The sequence below is a fragment of the Peromyscus californicus genome, unplaced genomic scaffold (assembly GCF_007827085.1).
Source record: "Peromyscus californicus insignis strain IS unplaced genomic scaffold, ASM782708v3 Scaffold_23__1_contigs__length_62951481, whole genome shotgun sequence".
Taxonomy (NCBI): domain Eukaryota; kingdom Metazoa; phylum Chordata; class Mammalia; order Rodentia; family Cricetidae; genus Peromyscus; species Peromyscus californicus.
The window spans coordinates 8,101,535-8,121,094 of NW_026294534.1; the positions used below are offsets into that span (position 1 = coordinate 8,101,535).

General features: G+C 48.8%; 1 protein-coding gene across 2 annotated transcripts; it reads left to right on the top strand.

Moving 5' to 3' along the window:
• Positions 1–398: 398 nt before the first annotated feature.
• Positions 399–17,807, top strand: Lamp1 (lysosomal associated membrane protein 1). Of its 2 annotated transcripts, XM_052751692.1 has the most exons (10): positions 399–621; positions 8,106–8,227; positions 10,484–10,703; positions 10,828–10,845; positions 11,128–11,286; positions 13,028–13,221; positions 15,131–15,250; positions 16,142–16,208; positions 16,291–16,461; positions 16,888–17,807. In XM_052751692.1, exons 1-10 carry the CDS (start codon positions 576–578, stop codon positions 17,025–17,027), a joined length of 1,257 nt encoding a protein of 418 aa, XP_052607652.1. In that variant the 5' UTR covers positions 399–575; the 3' UTR covers positions 17,028–17,807. The 2 variants fall into 2 exon arrangements, with proteins under 2 accessions (XP_052607652.1, XP_052607653.1); XM_052751693.1 differs by lacking the exon at positions 10,828–10,845 and having other exon boundaries at positions 404–621.
• The last annotated feature ends 1,753 nt before the right edge of the window (positions 17,808–19,560 follow it).

Here is a 19,560-nt window from a genome sequence, read left to right on the forward strand (position 1 = left end):
GTATGAACCCCAACACGAGGTCAGCCGACGCCTGGGCTGTGGCCCTGCAGCTGGCCTGGGCCTGAACGGTGGCATGCCGCCTGGCCTGCTAGCCTCGGTCCAGCCTTCACGGCTTCCCGTTTCCACCCGGACTTTCTCCGGCAGCGTTTCTTCGTCCCTTTCTCCGAGCCACAACCTACTTTCCATTTCGGGACACACTGGGAAAGGCCTGGGAGGACAGGATGGGAGGAGGGTCGGCGGGGGGTGGGGGGGTGGGGGGGGGGCAGTGGGCGTACCACATCACGTGGCCGGCGGCTCACATGACGTCGGCCGGCACGTGACCGAATCACATGCGGAGGAGCGGAGACTCCCGGAGAAGTGGGGAGGAAGCGGCCGGCCCAGGGGCCGCTCTCGCGAGACCCTCGGCTCACGTGACCGGCGGGCGCGGCGCTGCTCACGTGACAGGCGCTGCCGGCCGCAGGGTCCTCTCGGTGCCGGCGCCGCAGCTGCCGGGTCCCTCGAGTCGGTGGACGCGCCCTCCCGCCGGCCCCGCCGCCCGCGCAACCGCCGCACCCCGGCCTCGGCTGCGTCGCGCCATGGCGGCCCCCGGCGCCCGGCGGCCGCTGCTCCTGTTGCTTCTGGGTGAGCCCGGGAGGGAGGGAGGGCCGGGCGGGGTCCGCGTCTCGGGATGGACGGGAAGGGGGCGTCGGGCCGGGTGGGAACGGGGCGCCCGGGGTGCCCGGGCCGCGGGCGAGCGTCGAGTAGGCTTCGAGCCGGCCAGCCGGCCGGCTCCGCAGTGGCGCTCGCCGCCCGGGAGCCCTTGCGGGCCTCAGGACGCAGATGCGGCTTTGGGAGCCCAGCCGGTGACCCCGAGACGCTCCGGGAGGAGCGGAGACGGTGGGCAGTGCTGCTGGCACCCGGGCTACCTTGTGAGAGGAATGGGTGCTGCCTCGGGCCCCTGCCTGGGGTGCCCTCCCTCACCGCTGTCAGTGCCAGCATCTGCAGGACCCGAGAGAGGTGGCATGCTCGCGATGTCCCGAGCACCTCTTAGGACCCATCGGACCCCCAAATTCTGTCACTGTGACTTTATGGGATAATCTGGTTTCCCTCGTCTGAGATGAACTCCTCTTCGATCTAGGAGAGAAGAGAGGTGCGCTTATTCGGCGGTCTCAAACCTTGTTAAGGGACCTGTGACCCTTCACGGTTCAGTAGTTGTAACTAGAACGGGAATTGCGGAAACAAGTTCTGTCGTGTCGGAATGACTTTATTAGAAGAGCTCACAGGGCTTGGATGTAGCTCAGCAATGCAATAACACTACTTATGGGCCTGGAGCTAAATCTCCAGCACACCCAAAACTATGTAAAACCCGTGGGCTGTTTATATTTTCTCTTTTTCTTTACTTTTTTTAAAAAATAGGATCTCAGCCATGGAGAACATACTGGCCTGAAATTCACTGGTATACCCCTGCCTCTGCTTCCCAAGTACTGACATTAAAGCCGCGGGACACTACGCCGGGCCTCATTTCATGTTTTTAAAACTAGCCTCTGGCTGGCGTGGTGCAGTAGGGAAGCAGAAGGATCTCTTTTTAACAGGCCAGTCGGGTCTTTGTAATGTGTTCCAGGACAGCCAGGACTAGAGACTCTGCCGCTAAATTAAAAAAAAGTAAATAATCGATGAATAAAACTAACCAGTGGTGGCTCACACTTGTTAGACTTGGGAGGCTGAGGCAGGGGGATTTCGAATTGAAGGTCAGCCTGGGTTAGGTAGTGAAATCCTTTTTATTTAAATAAAATGGAAAGAAAAATCTTTGACAATTGAGTACCGTATACTATATGTCCCAGCTTTCACAAAAGTACTTTAACAACTTTGATTTAGGTCTTAAGTATTTATTTTAGTTTCATAACTTCAAAAATAATTTTATCTTTAGAAAAATTCTAACTTTGGAATTATTGATGTTCCTACAGTAATTGCTAACTTCAAGAGCCGTTGTGTTTAAGTTCTTAATAGAAAGCACACCAGTGTGAACTGAAACTCGTGTGTATGGTTGCCTAATGGGACTACTGTTCAGTTTTGGGACTGACCCCATGACCTTCCCCTTTCTGGATGAGCTCTGTCAGTCCAGAAGTATTATAAGTCTTCTGCTAATTAATGTTACCCCAATCATGGGATCTTGAATTCCTCACTAGATTGGTGATCAAACTGTACTGTGGTTGTGTGACTTTGAATTGGTATTCTGTTAGACCCAACTTAGACATTGTTATCTTGACCTGGCCTGTTAACTATGCATATGTAGACTGTAGCACCTGGCACCTGTACTGGGGAATAATAGCCTGTCTCCTTTGCTCACTTAAGTGCATGCTCACGTTGGAGTGCATAGTGCTTTCATGAAGGCATGTCCAGCTGTATAGCAGTGGTCTGGAGCTGGCTTGTCCTTTCTCCCACAGCAGCTTGCATAGCATGTTCCAGCCTGTGGAAGCTAGCCAGCAGAGGGAGAACCCTCCCTCTAGAGATGGTAGTTCAGTGTATGCAGTGGAACTTTGGTCTTGTAAGTGTTCAAAGGTGATTTATGTGTTTCTAGATAAGAAGAAACAGGACTTAAAGGAATCAAGCCAAGTTAAGTTAGGGTGTGGTTGGTTGGTGACAAGGGTCTCACTATGGATGTAACCCAGGATGACTTCAAATATACTCTCTCACCAAGAGCTGCAGAAGCAGCATGGTCAGCAGGCCATGCACGGAAGAAACAAAAACTGGACCACTCCCTTGCTGTGATCTTGAAGCAACTTAGTATCTCTGGGCCTCTCCAACTCAGCAGGAGGGAATCATCATAGTGACAGCCTTTTAGGGCTGTCATAGTAACCTGATGGAAACAAGCCAGGCAGTGATGGTGGCGGCGCATGCCTTTAATCCCAGCACTCGGGAGGCAGAGGCAGGCGGATCTCTGTGAGTTCGAGGCCAGCCTGGTCTCCAAAGTAAGTTCCAGGACAGGCGCAAAGCTACGCAGAGAAACCCTGTCTTGAAAAACCTAAAACCAAAAAAAAAAAAAAAAAAAAAAAACCAAAAGAAAAGTGCCTGTCACAAAGTAAATGTGTCACAGGTAGTTGTTAAGCAGATCTTCATGGTGCATGGTGGCAACATACTTGAGTTCCAGGACGTCCTGGGCAAAGAAGGAAGCAAGGGAGCTCCGAAAACAAGTAGCAAGCCTTTTCGATGGAACGGGGGGGGGGGGGGGGCGGGGGGGGCGGGGGGGGGGGTGGGCGGGCGCGGGGCGAGTGCTGTCGGCCAGCCTTGGGGCCCTGCGTTCTTCCTGTCTGTTGTGTAATCTCAGCGTGGTTAGGTGGCTGCTCCTGGCCCAAGGTCACGTAGCTGGTAACTGAAGAGCTTCTGACTTGAGCATGTGTGCTTCCCACTGCCTTACTAGTTGCAGGGAAGGGAATTTCCTGTAGTAGTGTTTTGAAAGAATTAGCCAGCATTGCCCTTTGACCCCTATAGAAATGGGAAATGAGCAGGTTGTCCATTAGTAGGCAGGTGGGTTCCTGACAGCTGTTCCTGTCCCAGGCCCAGGATTGCCATAGGCATCTTAACTGATTGGGGGGAAAAATCTCTTTTTGCTAAAAGATTTAAATTTTACACGCCCTTAAAAAAATTTTGTAAAGATTTGTTTTAGGTATCTGAGTGTTTTTCCTGCATGTATGTACCTAGTGCTTGTGGCGGTCAGAAGAGGGCATTGGATCTCCTGGAACTGGAACTATAGATGGTTTGGACGGTTGTGAGTCACCTGTGGGTGCGGAGAAACCCAGGTCTTCTGCAACAACAGATGCTCTAAATCACAAGCTGTCCCTTTAGCCCCTATTTTCTTTAAATACTTCAGCTTTTTCTTTTTCTTTTATGCATCTGAGTGTTTGCCTGCTCATCTGTCTGTGCATCATGTATATATATGCAGTGCTCATAGAGGCTGGAAGAGAGTACGGATCTTGTGGCTCTGGAATCCTTGTGAGCTGCCAAGTTGTTGCTGGGAACTGAACCTGGGTCCTCTGAAAGAGCAGCCAGTGCTCTTAGCTGCTGAGCTGTCTCTCCACCCCCCACCCCCACGGCCCCCTTTATTTTTTTAGGTAGTAGAACTAAAGACAGTTTATTAAGAAAGAGAAAGACACACAGAGATGGGAGCAACTGGGGACCAGGGAAAGGCATGTTCTCAAAAGCCACAGAGGCCATTTTAGATTGTAGTGATATTTGGTTTTCCTTTGAATATGCATGTTTACTAGTTTGGGGAAAGTATGTTGACAAATTACTAGGGTGACAAGAAACCTCGTGAAAGGACAGCCTGGTTAGAGCTGGGCTGTGTGCTCCCATGGGGGTATCTGTTGTGTCGGTGAGTGTGACCTCAGAGCCTTCTGCTAAGGAGATCTCCGGGCAAGGAAGCCTTAGGCCTGCAATAGTGACCTTTCCTGCTGTTGGTCAGGCTACAGGTTTGGGGATTTTTTTGGTTTTGGTTTTTGGTCTTTTTGTTTTTAAGATATTTTATCTTGTGTATATGTGAGGGCTGCTCACAGAGGCCAGGAGATGATGTTGGACCCCATGGAACTGGAGTTACAGAAAAGTGTAAGCTAAGCGCCTGATGTGGGTGTTGGGGCTTGAACTTGGGTCTTGTGGAAGAACAGCAAGTACTCTTGACCACTGAGCCATCTGTCTGACCCCTGGTTTCAGTTGTTCCTCTATAACAGGGACTTGGTATGTAGCCATGTCCTGGCCTAGAACTTAGTAGATAAACCAGGCTGGCCAAATACTGGTGTGATCCTTCTGTCTTTGCCTATCTAGTTCTGGGATTGTACATGGATGCCACTGTAGCTAGAGTTTTCCTGCCTGGCCCACAGTCAGGACGAATCTCTGTCATCTGCCAGTCCCACAGCCGCTCAGAAACTGTTTGGCCTAATGGCTCAGGCTTCTAGCTATCTAGTTCTTACATCTTAAATTAATCCATTTCTATAAATCTATACCTTGCCACATGGCTCGTGGCTTACCGGCGTCTTCACATGCTGTTTGTCATGGTGGCTGCTGGCAGTGTCTCCCTCACTCAGCCTTCCACTTCCCAGAATTCTCCTCTCTCCTTGTCCCACCTACTTCCTGCCTGGCCACTGGCCATTCAGTGTTTTATTTATTGACCAATCAGAGCAATTTGACATACAGACCATCCCACAGCATGCCACCATACCTAGCTATTATACTAGCTAGTTTTATGCCAACTTGACACAAGCAAGCGTCATCTGAGATAAGGGAGCCTCAGTTTAGAAAAGGCCTCCATAAGATGGGGCTGTGGGCAAGCCTATAGGACTTTTTTTAATTAGTAATTGATGTGGGAGGGTCTAGCCCATTGTGAGTGGTGCCACCCTTGGGCTAGTGGTCCTTGATTCTATAAGAAAGCAGGCTGAGCAAGCCATGGAGAGCAAGTCAGTAAGCATATCAGTAACCACCGTGGCCTTTGTATCAGCTCCTGCCTCCAGGTTCCTGTCCTGCTTGAGTTCCTGTCCTGACTTCCTTCAGTAATGAATAGTGATGGAAGTGTAAGCCAAATAAACACCCCCCCCCTTTTTTTTTTTTTTTTGGTTTTTTCGAGACAGGGTTTCTCTGTGTAGCTTTGTGCCTTTCCTGGGACTCACTTGGTAGCCCAGGCTGGCCTCGAACTCACAGAGATCCGCCTGGCTCTGCCTCCCGAGTGCTGGGATTAAAGGCGTGCGCCACCACCGCCCGGCCAAATAAACCCTTTCCCGAGCTGCTTTTGGTTATGGTGTTTTTATCACAGCAATAGTAACCCTAACTAAGATAACCATGTATTTTTTAAATGTTTGTTTTTGTGTATGTGCCTGAGAGAGTTTATGTGTATCACTTGTCCTTGGAGGTCAGAAGAGAGCATTGGAGCTTCTAGTTAGGCTCTTGGGTTTCTGTCTTATTTCTTTCAAAGTTGCAAGAGTGAAATACATTGGGTTCGTTGAAGTCCCATTTGTTTTCTCAGGAGTAAGATTTTTCTAGTTTGTTGTTCGTTTGTTCTTAAGATGGAGTCTTGCCATGGTTCCTTCTTGGGCTTTGGATTTACTGTGTAGAACATCCTCGCCTGCAACTTGTGCTCCTGCCTCACACTCCCGAGTGGATACCTCCAGGCCCCAGATGTGTCAGTGTCCTTGGAAGAGTGTATATAAACTTGTAGCAGCAGAGACAGGTGACAGCATGCCACCTGTTGCTGGACAGTGGTGGCTGATAAGCCTGTGTAGTTGTGTGGCAAGAGTACCTGGCTTTGTTCGTCTGTAATGGTAATGAAACGTGCTAGTTGTCCTGTCTCTGCTGTTGCTGCCTTGTTTTGTTGGTTTTTGTTGGGGGAGCGGGGGAGGACAGGGTCTTACTGACCCAGAACTCACTGTAGACCAGGCTGACCTCAAATTCACAGAGATCTGCCTGCCTCCTGAGTGCTGAGAATACAGGTGTGCACCACCGTGCCCAGCTGAAAGCACTGCTTTTCTGACGTGCTGCTGGGCATCTTGATTAGGATCGTGGGTTGTTAGTTTGTGGATGGGTCTCTGTAGCTGGAGAATTTCTCTCCAGCTCCCACCAAATCCCGCCAGTCCCGGAGCCCACTTATAAAATAAACACACAGACTCTTACATTATTTAAACTGCTTGGCCATTAGCTCAGGCCTATCATTGTCTAGCTCTTACTCTTATATCTAGCCCATTTTTATTAATCTATACTTTGCCACGTGACTCGTAGCTTATCAGTACCTTGCATCTTCCTTGTCCTGGCGGCGGCTCCAGGCAAACTCCCCTTCCCTTCCTGTTTCCTCAATTCTCCTCTTTGTTAGTCCCCCTATACTTCCTGTCTGGCTATTGGCCATTCAGTGTTTATTTATACAGAGCGATATCCACAGCAGGTCTCTGGTGGTATTGTGTGCATGCTAATAAACTTATCTGGGGTCAGAGAACAGAACAGCCACAATATTAAACATAGAGGTTAAGCAGTGGTAGCACACGCCTTTAATCCTAACTTTCCAGAGGCAGAGATCTACCTGGATGTCTGTGTGTTCAAGAATACAGCCAAGCATGGTGACTCACTCCTTAAATCCTAGAAAGCGAGCCTTTAATCCCAGAGAGTGATGGCAGAAAGCAGAAAGGTACATAAGGTGTGAAGTTCAGAAACTAGAAGCATTTGGCTGGTTAAGCTTTTAGGCTTCTAGCAACAGTTCAGCTGAGATCCATTTGGATATGAGGACTCAGAGGTTTCCAGCCTGAGGAAACAGGATCAGCTGAGGAACTGGCAAGGTGAGGAAGCTGTGGCTTGTTCTGCTTCTCTGATCTTCCAGCGTTCACCCCAATACCTGGCTTAGGTTTGATTTAATTAATAAGACCTTTTAAGATTCATACTACAGGTCTCTGCACTGTAGGTGGCAGGCTGGTGATCCTCTGGCCTCAGCGTCCCCAGTGCTAGGATTCCAGGTGTGAGACTTACTAGCTCTATTTATTTATCTATTTATTTATTTATTTAAAAAGCCAGAGAGGAAATGTCCTGCAAAGACTATTATTCACTGAGAAACTTTAGTGCCTCCATAAGTCCTTGAACCTCCATAAATAGGGCAGCCCTCACTTGTATGGGTTGAGGGTGTGCCCAGTGTCCCTCAGCCATGAGCTGGTAGAGTTCAGGTACTGTGTCTGAGCTCATGACTACTTTTGCCACACCCCTCCCTGGTCTGAGAGGTAAAAACTAGCCCAACTGTAACTACTAGTTACAGATTCTCCCTTGGGTTTCTGCAGTAGGCTGATGCTTGCTTGGCTTGAGGTGTACCTTTCAGGCCCCATCACGTCTTACAGTTAGATCCTCTGAGGGACATAGGCCTAGGGTAAGTACCCTGATGACAGCACTCAGGAGCCGTAGGCGGGGCTGGCAAGTTGATGGGACAGCCTGGAAGATGGCAGTTTTCTATGGGATCCAGGGTTGAGGGAGTAGGATTGGGACAGGAGCCTATAATCCACTTGTCTGGTTCAGTGTTTACCAAACACCGTGAATCTTAATAAAAGTTACAGGAAACAGGAGTAACAGTTGTACTTTGAAGTGGGTGTATGATTGTTTCTTTTTCCTGGAAGCAGCAGGCCTTGCCCACGGTGCCTCAGCGTTATTCGTGGTGAAAGACAGCAATGGCACAGCCTGTATAATGGCCAACTTCTCCGCCTCCTTCTGGACTGCCTACGAGACTGAACATGGCTCTCGGGTAGGAGACACCGACACTTACGGGACTCAGAAAATGATCGTACCTTAGTCTGCCCTTCTCGCTTCTCACAGCTTCTGGACCCATAGGTGATCTCTGCTGGTGTCTGCTGCTGACTGCAGCCACAGCAAACCATTTGTGGAGTGATCACAGTCTGGGTTTCCTCGTGGCTCTTTTCAGACACCTTGTAGAACCTCACGGTAGTCAGCACATTTGACAAATGCTTCCCTAGTGCTACTTGGTTAGCTTTCTTATATTCTCCATGGTCAGTAAACAGCTGGAGTTTTGATCTTTTTCAGACAATCACTATATCCCAAGAGATGGATCTAAGTGGTGGCTTGACACGCAAAAGCTATAGACTGCCTTCCTCTAAGGAGGGTGTTCTTAGGGGCTGAACCTGGTGACTCACACACAGTCCGAGCATTCAGAAGGAGGCAGGGGCAGGCAAACCTTTTTTTTTTCCCCTCAAGACAAAGGTTTCTCTCTCTGTAGCTCTGGCTGTCCTGGAACTCCATCTGTAGACCAGGCTGGCCTTGAACTCAGAGATCCACCTGCCTCTGCCTCCCGGGTGCAGGGATTAAAGGTGTGCACGACGACCACCACCACCACCACCACCACCACCACCAGGCCAGGCAAATATTTTAATTCAAGGCCAGCCTGGTCTACAAAGATGAGAGTTCTGAGCCAGTCAAGACCACACAGTGAGACCCTCCCTGTCTCAAATAAACAAAAAGATGTTCTCAGTGGTTACATTAAAGCAAGTACAAGATGAGTACAAACTTTATATAGTTCTTAGATTGCTAGCAGATGAGTAACCTGTATTTTAAATTTCTTCTTAATTACATGCTTGTGGGCATTTCACACACTCATTATATGTCATTACTCTTTTAAATGCATCCTGGATCCTGAGATTCACCACACCTGTAACCCTATTCCTTTTTTGTAAATGAGTGCCTGCATGCATGTATGTCAGTGCAGTACAGTACATGTGTGCAGTATCCAGGAAGGCCAGAAGAGGGCATTAGAGCCCCGTGACTGGAGTTCAAGATAGTTGTGAGCCACCATGTGGATGCTGGGGATTTAATCCAGGTGCTCCGGAAGAGCAGCCAGTGCTCTTAACCACTAAACAGTCACTCCAGCCTCTCTAGTTTACTTTTTAAATTTACGTGTGTGTACATATGTGTGTGCATGTACGCTTTGTGAGCAGTCTGCCACAGTGCATGGATAGAAGCTAGAGGACACCTTGCAAGAATTGTCTTCTACCATGTGGGCCCTGGTATTGAACTTAGGTTATTGGGCCTGGTGGCAGGTGTATTTACCCACTGAAACATTTTATCCTCCTCAGCTTTTGACTTCTCTTATGTGGTTTTGGGATCTGGGGTTGGTGAGGGTGAATAGGTTGGTTGGTTGGTTTGTGAGTGACAGAGTCCCACATACCCCATTGTGACCTGATATCCCTGATCCTCTAGCTTCCAACTCCCAAGTGCTGGGATTACAGGCTTGCCCCATCTGACTTGTGGTGTGCAGTACTGGAGAATGAGGCTAGGGCTTCATGCATGCTGGACAGATGCTCTCCCAGCCCCTCTTCATCTCTCACCCCAGGAAACAGTCTTTAAAGAGATATTTATGTTCCAAAAAAAGTAGTAGCATCAAGTTAGATTCTTTACTTTCAAGGTAACTTTGACTTTGGTTCTGTTATAAGTGGATATGTTTATGTTGTGTTTTATTGCACAGCACTGGCTGACCTCAGACTCATGATCTTCCTGCCTCAGCCTCCTGAGTATTAGAATCAAGCTGGGCACACGATGAATGAGAAGCAGATTTACCTGTGATTACTAAATCAGTTCTCTCAGTTGGTTCATTTGTCAGCCTATTTCTGTTAGTAGTGACACTGTAGTAAGCTTTTTATTGGTTACGTTAAAACTGAATAAATACTTTATAGAACACTATACCTATAAACACATACCTACCACAGACTGTTAGTATTTCAGAATACTCGGGAATGTTTGGAGGTTCCCAGTGCACAGGGGGTGGAAATGTTGACTACCCCAATTCAAGTCATGCGCATTGTTTGCATGTATTGAATTATACTGTATCCCAACAATTTGTACAAATACTGTACCAAGTAAAGTCTTTGTAAGTGACTACTTTAACATTGAAGGTTAAGCTTTTATCAGTACACATACAGTCCCTCTTTGGCAGTTGTCTCTTAGCAGTATGCATTCTCATGGAGTTATGTCCGAATTGTATTTGTTCCAGAACGCTACCTTTTTCCTGCCGCCCTCTGCAGAAGTACTGAACAGTAACAGTTCTTGTGGTAGTGAAAATGCTTCTGAACCCAACCTCACGATTGCTTTTGGAAGTGGATATTCACTGATGCTCAGCTTCACAAGAAATGCAACACGTTACCGTGTCCAGCACATGTCTTTTACTTACAACTTGTCAGACACACAATATTTCACCAATGCCAGCACCAAGGGTAAGACCTCTGGGACAAAATGCAAAACCGAAGGGAAGGGTGGAGAACTAGCCTTTCCAAGAGCCACGTGAGGGTCTGTTAGGTCTGCCTGCCTTTCTTAATTGTGACTTCCTTTTTCTTGTAGATGCTGGCCAGAGGCTAAGTATGTTTTCTCTGCTCCTTCAGGCTTTTTCACTCCCCACTGTGTGGCTACTGCATGCTGGCTTGCTGCAGGTGGCATGGGTCCCCTTCCTCTTCTCCACCTTCCTCCCTCAGTCAGCCCCTGAGATTACAGCTTGCCTGCCCTGAGGTTTTTCTTTTAAACTAGTAAAACCCTTCTTAAGGTTCAAAAGAAAAGAATACAAGATGATGATAAATAAGTCAATTTCAACTGCGTACTGCAAACAGTAATTGCATTTTGTTTTGTTTGTTGATTTGGATACAGGGATCCACTCTGTGGACTCCATGACTGACATCAAGGCAGACATCAACAAAACCTACCGATGTTTGAGTGCTGTCCAGATCCAAATGGGCAATGTGACTGTCACACTCCACGATGCCACTATCCAGGCCTACCTGTCAAATAACAACTTCAGCAAGGAAGGTAAGGTGCTGGGCTGAGAGCCGCAGGTGACACACTCCACAGTGGAGTGAGACGGCACCACGGTCTGGCAGCCCTTCTGCTCTTAGGAGATGGTAACTTTTGAAGATGAGAGTGGGCACTTCCTGATTAAGAGGGTAGAAAATGGGTGAGAACAAGTCGGTCTCAGTCATTTGTGGGATGCAGAAGAGCGATCTTGTGGACGTTGAGGGATATGGTTAGGGGTTCAGACTCCCAAAACACTCTACCTGCAAGCCAGTTTCCTCAGACCTGCTCAGGCAAGCTCTAGGGTTGGCTTTACCTGTCTGAGAGAGGTGTGACCCCTGGCCTGTACCTGTTGACCAAACTAGTGGGTCCTAATGCCCCTTTGCCCCAAATCCAATCAGTCAGCTCTGAAATTGTCCATGGAAAGGTGAGGGCATGTGATTTGTCCAAGACTTACCTGGCCTTGACAGCCTTCCAAAACCCCAGACCCGCCCTGCTTGGCTTTCCTTTGAGGCTTCCTCAGCAGTCCTAATGGAAGACTGGGGACTGCTGGAGAGAGCTAACTCAGGCTGTCTCTCAGTGTTCTCAGTTGAAGGTCAAGGGGTGTAGCAGGTATTTTCTCAGCAGCTGGCACACTAGTGCACCCCTGTTCTTCCACCTAAAGTTAAAAAAGAAAGTATTTCATTGCATATGGAGCTGACTGAGAAGGTCATTGTCTAGAAGCATAGCCTTGCTGTGACATAGTCACCCCCTTTTTTGTTTTGTTGAGACAGGATCTCTCTATTATGTAACTCTTGATTGTCTTGGAACTCACTCTGTAGACCAGGCTGGCCTCAAACTTACAGAGATTCACCTCCCTCTGCCTTCCAAAAGAGTGCTGGGATTAAGGCATGTGCTACTGTGCCTGGCAACATAGCCACTTGCATTAGTTACAGATGTTCATGCACTGACTTAAGCGAAGCATAGTTGTTGTAATAGAGTCCTGGTCTGAAATATGTACTGTCGTGTTACAAATAGTACTGGGTTGTTTGTGTTTTAGGGGTTTTTCCCTTTTTTTTTTTTTTCCGAGACAGGGTTTCTCTGTGTAGCTTTGCTCCTTTCCTGGGACTCACTCTGTAGCCCAGGCTGGCCTAGAACTCACAGAGATCCACCTGGCTCTGCCTCCCGAGTGCTGGGATTAAAGGCGTGCGCCACCACCGCCCTGCGGTTTTTCCCTTTTTAAAAAGTAGTTTTTATTTTATGTGCGTGTGTTTTGCCTACATGTATATCTGCACCATGTACATGCTTGGTGTCCAAGATGGCCAAAAGAGGGCATTAGATCATCTGGAACTGTAGTTACAGACGCTTGTGAGCCACCAAGTGGGTGTTGAGAATTAAACCTGGGTCTTCTGGAAGAACAACAAATGCTCTGAACCTACTGAGCCATCTCTTCAGCCCACAGATAGAATTAGCGCTTTTCTGTTTCCTGTGTCTTGTTTCTAGCACAGTGCCTTCTTTCTTTTGGCCTCCTAGTAGAGGTTTTCTGTGCCTGTGTGCCCACTGAGAAGGCAGGCTAAGATGGGAAGAATATGTGTTTTTGGGGCGGGGTGCTCTGGGTCCTCTCTGCTGCCCAGAACCTGCTATCCATGTACCTGGTAGTTATGGGGTGAGGAGTGTCCTGCAGAGTTCAGAAGTGGTGCTTCCAATTCTGACCTGCACTCCAGCATCTGGGGTAGTCAGAAAGCAAGCTGGACCTTGAACTTCTTTCCTGTCCCTGTAGAGACACGCTGCGCACAGGACGGACCTTCTCCAACCACTGGACCGCCCAGCCCCTCACCGCCACCCAGCCCCTCGCCACTTGTGCCCACAAACCCCACTGTGACTAAATACAATGTGACTGGTGAGAACGGAACCTGCCTGCTTGCCTCTATGGCACTGCAGATGAACGTCACCTACTTGAAGAAGGACAACAAGGTAGGGAGGAATGGGGGTGATTTATTCATGAGGGAATCTGGTACTGCAGGTTGTTGCTTAATATACCTTCTGTTGTGCAGAACAAGAGGCAGTGCTGACCGGAGCCCCACGTGCACTTGCGGCCAGCGCTCTGAGTTGAGCTGCATTGGTCTGATTGGGCTGTGGCACATCATCTGCCCACAGAAGCCCCTGATGCTAACTAGGCGGCATCTCACAGAAGTTCCTTGATCCTAGTTGGAGCGTTCCATTTCCCACTGTATGGTTGAACCAGGTGTATGGCAAGGGTGTATGCACCTGTAGTCTTAGCTATTCAGAAAGGACACCCGAGGGAGAACGACCTGCTGGGGCCTGGAGGCTGGAGAAGCTGGGAAAAGCACCAGGTCTGTTTCAGTCAGTGGTCTCTAGAGGACTAGAACTTAGAGAATGAATATGTATCTGTAAGCCATTCTAATAAATCCCCTGGATATATGTGTGTGCGTATGTATATATATATACATATATACATATGCACACACTATGTATGTATATTTTAGATAGGTAGATAGTCAGTCAGTCTTAGGGGTTCTGTTGCTGTGAAGAGACACCATGACCAGAAACTCTTACAAAGGAAAACATTTAATTGAGGCTGGCTTGCAGTTCAGAGGTTTAGTCCATAATCACCATGGAGGGAAGCATGGCAGCAGGCAGGCAGACATGGAGAGGTAGCTGAGAGTTCTACATCTCCAGGTATCAGGAAGAGAACCACTAGGCCTGCCTTGAGCTTCTGAAATCTCAAAGCGCCCTAGTGACACACCTCCTCCAACAAGGCCACACCTCCCAATAGTGCCACTCTCTGTGGGCCTATGGAGGCCATTTTCATTCAGACTACCACAATGTATGTGCGCGCACAAGCACACTCTGTGATTTATTGGAATGGCTTATAGGCTAGGTCCTGCTAGCCCAACAATGGCTGTCTACCAATGCAAGGTCCAAGAATCCAGTAGTTGTTCAGTGCACCAGGCTGGATGTCTCAGCTGGTCTGGATACACCAGAATCCCAAAGGACTTGCTAACAAGAGCAAGCAGGCAGAGCATGAGCTTCCTCCTTCACAGAAGGTGTGACCCAGATTAAGGTGGATCTTCCCACCTCAAATGATACAAAGATTAAAGGTCTGTCCTCCCAGGGGAGGAAAGATTGTAGGAACCAGAGGGGTCAAGGACACCACAAGAAAACCCACAGAACCAACTCATCTGGGCTCCTAGGGGCTCGCAGAGACTGAATGGACAATCAGGGAGCCTGCATGGGTCTGACCTAGGACCTCTGCATATATGTTATGGTTATGTAGCTTGCTTGGTCTTCTGTGGAACAGTAGGAGCAGGGGCTGTCTCTGACTCTTTATACCTGCTTTTAGTAGGATCCTTTTCCTCCCACTGGGTTGCCTCATCCAGCCTTAATATGAGGGCTGCAATTGATAGGCCATGTTTGGTTGATATTCCTAGGAGGCCTGCCCCCTTCTGAAGGGAAATGGAAGAAGAGTGGATGGGGGCAGGGAGGGGAAACTGCAGTCAGGATGTAATATACGAGAAAATAATAAATAAAAAAATTTAGGTGGGTCTTCCCACTTCAAATGATTAAATTAAGAAAAAATCCCTCACAAGTATACCCGACCTCTTGGGTTTTAGTTATTCCAGGTGTAATCAAGTTGACACCAAGAATAGCCATCATAGAGTCCAGTCCAAGCCTCTGGTGCAAGGCAGCGTTCTGAATAGTAGCACTGTTTGGGAACCCAGAAACCTGCACAGGTGTGTTTAGCAGTTCTCCTGACTTGTTAGAGTGGGCGTGTCTACTTCATTAGCCATTTGTGGTGGTATCTGTGTTTTGAGAGGGTCACCAGAGCCTGGAGTAATGACTCCTTTGCTTTTCTTGTCAGACTGTGACCAGAGCATTCAACATCAGTCCAAATGACACAGCTCATGGGACCTGCGGTCTCCATGTGGTGACCCTGAGAGTGGAGAGCAAGAACAGTGCCCTGGAACTGAAGTTTGGGATGGTGAGGCTCTGCTCTATCTGAATCACGTGGGACATGCTCACTAGGCTCCTCTTGTGTGCCTTGTTCATGCCCTTGGTGTGGCGGCGGCGGCGGCGGCGGCGGTCAGGAGTGCGGGCTGGTGTGAGCTGCAGTGACTGAGGGAACAGTCCAGTGCTTCCTCAGGAAGGAGGAGATGTCTCCCTTTTTTCTGCCTACTCTGTATGACAGGGCTTCTAAGTTTCTGTCCTCACTGCTCACCAACAAGTACCCACTGATGTTTTAGTCTGCATGTATTTGGGGAAGACCTGTTGTGAGTCAGGAAGTGGGGGTGGATTTCTGTAGTGCTGGGTAATGTATGTGCCCAGAGCCTCCTACGTGTCTCCCAGCCAACATAAATATGTTAATAGGGCACACAAATGAGCTCATTAATAGTGTCTTGTAATAGATTTTAACTTTGTTGTACTCTTCAAAAGATTTTTTTTAATAGCATGGTTCCTGTTTCAATTTCAGTGGATAAACTGGTCCTAACAGAGGTCTGGGAGGAGTTGAGCATATTGATGTATGTTTTATAATCCAAGTACTGAGAGATGCAGACAGGAGCATGGGTTCAAGACTTCACTGGCCTACACAGTGACACCCTATATAAAAGAAAAAAGTCTGGAGCTGGGCTGTGGTGGCGCACGGCTTTAATGCCAGCCCTTGGGAGGCAGAGGCAGGTGGATCTCTGTAACTTCGAGAACAGCCAGGGCTACATAGAGGAGCCCTGTCTAGAAAAACTGAAAAAAAAAAAAAAAATGTCTGGAGTGAGCTAACCAAAATGTCTGCTTTGTTTTTGTGCTACAAATGTAGAAGTCTGTGGTCAGATGACACCAGCCTGTGCTGTAGGTAACTGGTGGTTGTCTTTTCTTTCAGAATGCCAGTTCTAGCCTGTTTTTCCTACAAGAAGTCCAGTTGAACATGACTCTTCCCGATGCCACAGGTGAGACTCGCTTCCCCCTTCCTGTGGCTCCTGTCCTCGTCCAGTATAGCCTGCGGTTGAGCGACTTTCTCTCACATTGCAGTGCCCGCATTCACCGCCTCCAACCATTCCCTGAGAGCTCTTCAGGCCACGCTCGGGAACTCGTACAAGTGCAACACCGAGGAGCACATCTTCGTCAGCAAGGTGTTTTCCCTTAATGTCTTCAGCATTCAGGTCCAGGCTTTCAAGGTGGAAAGTGACAGGTTTGGGTCTGGTAAGTAGCATCCGTAGAAACAGTGGCAGGACACGCGTCTTTGATCTTGTGGAACCAGGATGTCGGGGCAGGGAGTGTCCTTTTCCTCCACAGAGAGCTTTCCCTTTCTTTTGCCTTGTGAGGAAGAAACTGCAGACCTAGGCAGGGCTGCCGTGGGTGAGGGAAGCCATTGAGTGACAGTGGTGGCCCTCTGAAAGTTGTCTCCAGGGTGTTTCCTGTCCTGAGGGACCTGTGTCTAGGGACAGCATTCTAATGTGGGTGGAGTGTGCCTGGGATTTTCCCAGCTGCATAGAGAGCACTCATGTTGTAGACTTCCCTGAGGTGGTGACCTCCTCGTCCCTCCCCTGGCCTCATCCTTTCCCCTCGGGAACAAGTGGGTGGGGAGGGTGACCCTGGAGTGAGTCCACTGGGCTGTCTTTGTTGCAGTGGAAGAGTGTGTGCAGGATGGTAACAACATGCTGATCCCCATTGCCGTTGGCGGAGCCCTGGCAGGGCTGGTCCTCATAGTCCTCATCGCCTACCTCATCGGCAGGAAGAGGAGTCATGCCGGCTACCAGACCATCTAGCCTGGTGCGCGGGCGGGCGGGTGCGCACAGACGCACAGGGATAGGTGTGGAAGGGAGGGAGGCACACTTTCTGGCAAACTGTTTTCAAATCTGCTTTATAAATGTGAAGTTCATCTTGCGACATTTACTATGCACAGAGGAATAACTATTGAGATGACGGTGTTAATTTTGCTAACTGGGTTAAATATTTTGCTAACTGGTTAATGTTAATGTTACCAAAGTAGAGCTCTAAGAAAGAGAACAAGAAGGCTTTTCAGAATTGCACGGGCTCCCCCATTTGACTTGTTAAGATTTGGTGTTTGGTTTCTTCATTCTTTTACTCAGATTTAAGCCTTACAAAGGGAATCTCTGGTCCAGACACTTGGGCCTGGTGAGGGCGGCTGATCGTTAGGCTGCACACTGTTGTAGATGCTAGAAGGGAAGAGCAGGGAAGCCCTGCCGCAGAGGCATGCACAGGGTCAACCTCTGGACACTTGGCTTGGGCTGCCTGGCCTGGGGGGCTGGAATCTGGCATCTGGCTGGGGCACAACCACCAGTGTTTCTGTGCTCTGCCACCCATGAGCTGGCACTTTTCTAAATAGAAAATGGCATTATTTTTATTTACTTTTTGTAAAGTGATTTCCAGTCTTCTGTTGGCGTTCAGGGTGGCCCTGTTTCTGCACTGTGTACAATAGTAGATTCACACTGCTGACCTGTCCTGCGGCGTAGGTGGGTTGTACACTGAGGACCAGCTCACGTAATGCATTGCCTGTAACGATGCTAATAAAAAGTCTCCTTCTTTGTCTGTCTGGACCTTGTGCTTCTGTGATCTACCAAGAGAGTCCTAGGAGTGATGCTGATGGTGTTTTGGGAATCTGTGTGTGGCAGGGCGGGTGGGGGGGTGAATTGTGCTGCTCATATGCTTAGGTTTGAGACAATGTTGGGATAGCCAGCCTCTGCTTAGCCCATGAGAAAACTAAATGTTATTTGTCATGGTTCTAAATGCTAGATGGTTTGTTGTTTTGAGGCAGGATTTCATGTAGCTCAGGCTGGCCTTGAACTTTCTGAGTAGCAAAGAGCGCTTTAAGCTTATCCTTCTGCTTCCCAGTGCTGGGATAAGAAGCATGTGCTACCGTGCCTGCCTTTTATATGAGTCTTATGTAGTGATAATATGGCCCTATGATTAGAGTCTCCAGGTGAGCCACACCTGTGTCATAAGAAGCACATACACATCAAACATTGGGTGAGCTGAAGAGGCCAGTGCTCTTTCCTTGAAGCTCTGACCTGTCCGCCCTCCTTTGTGTCCTGAGACTCAGGTTGTCTGGAGCAGACCAGGCTGTGCCAGAGTAGGCAGCTCACCCATCTGCAGTGTCCTCTGCTCCCAGGTGGGATTTGTAAGGACTTGGGAAACCTCTCCAGTGACCACAGCAGCTGTATGCATGATGTGAGAGCTTACCATCCTAACATACCCCACCCTCATCTTGAGGGTGCAAGAGACAGCACAGAGCCCTGCTTTAGAGGCAGCATGTGCCTCTGACTTCTGAAGCCAACCCTGGGACCTAAAATTCCTGTCCTGTCACCACAGGGGTCCCAGACCCAGGCCTTTGGGGACTGGGAATATATCCCTCCGGGAATACTCTGTTGGGGTTGCTGGCAGGGCTGCAGGGCTTACCTTCCCAGTCTGAACAGAACAGGAGCAGCCTGAAGTCAGCCCTCTGAAAGGCTCTCTGCACACTCAGACTGAGACATGAGCTCTCCCTGTGTGACTGGATTCCAAGTGCTCCCCAGGGCCCCAGCACTCTTCCTTGGCTGGTGAGGCCTCCCTCCAGCTATACCTTGGAGGGACGGGGTGTGCAAGGGAAAAATCTGCACAGAAGTATCAGGGACAGCTCTGCGCGCACCCACTCCTGGATGGAGTTAGTCCATCATGCTTCAGAGGACCTGGGGCCATTCAGCCATCCAGTTGCTGTAAGACAAGGGGTCCGTGCTTATTTGCTGCTGATGGAAGCTGCCACTGATTAAGACCTGATGACCCAGCTTCATGAACAGCCTGTCCCCAGGGCGGATTTAGTGATGGTCTGCTAGGCTGTGCTGGGTCTGCTGGAGAGCCTGTCCACTGCATGATGGACAGCCATAGGACAGGGCCCTGACCAGCCTAACTGTAAGACCTATTTCTAAAAAACAAGGGATCACCACAAATAGCCATGTTCAGCAAGTGGGTGGGCCTCTGTCTACGTAGGCACAGCCACATAACATAGTCTTGGCTAGGAAAGTATGCTGGGAAGGTGGAAGGGAGTGGGCCTTATTCTCCAGACAGACCAAATCAAAGCCACACATGACAGTCAGTTTTAACTTTCAGTTGAATGACAGAGTGCTGACATCTACTCAACAAAATGTGTACTTCGTGGCTTGTGTGAATGGCATATATATATGCCATTCACACAAGCCACGAAGTACACATTTAATATATATATATATATATAAATTAATATTATTTTCTATTGTGTGCATATGTCTCAAAGAACAACATGAAAGAGTGTTCTCTGCTTCCACG

Bases quoted from the DNA above. Each gene is read 5' to 3' on its own strand.
- Lamp1 (XM_052751692.1), top strand. From the start codon at position 576: ATGGCGGCCCCCGGCGCCCGGCGGCCGCTGCTCCTGTTGCTTCTGG. The intron at 8,228-10,483 runs GTAGGAGACACC...TATTTGTTCCAG, and splicing joins AGACTGAACATGGCTCTCGG to AACGCTACCTTTTTCCTGCC. The intron at 16,209-16,290 runs GTGAGACTCGCT...CTCACATTGCAG, and splicing joins GACTCTTCCCGATGCCACAG to TGCCCGCATTCACCGCCTCC.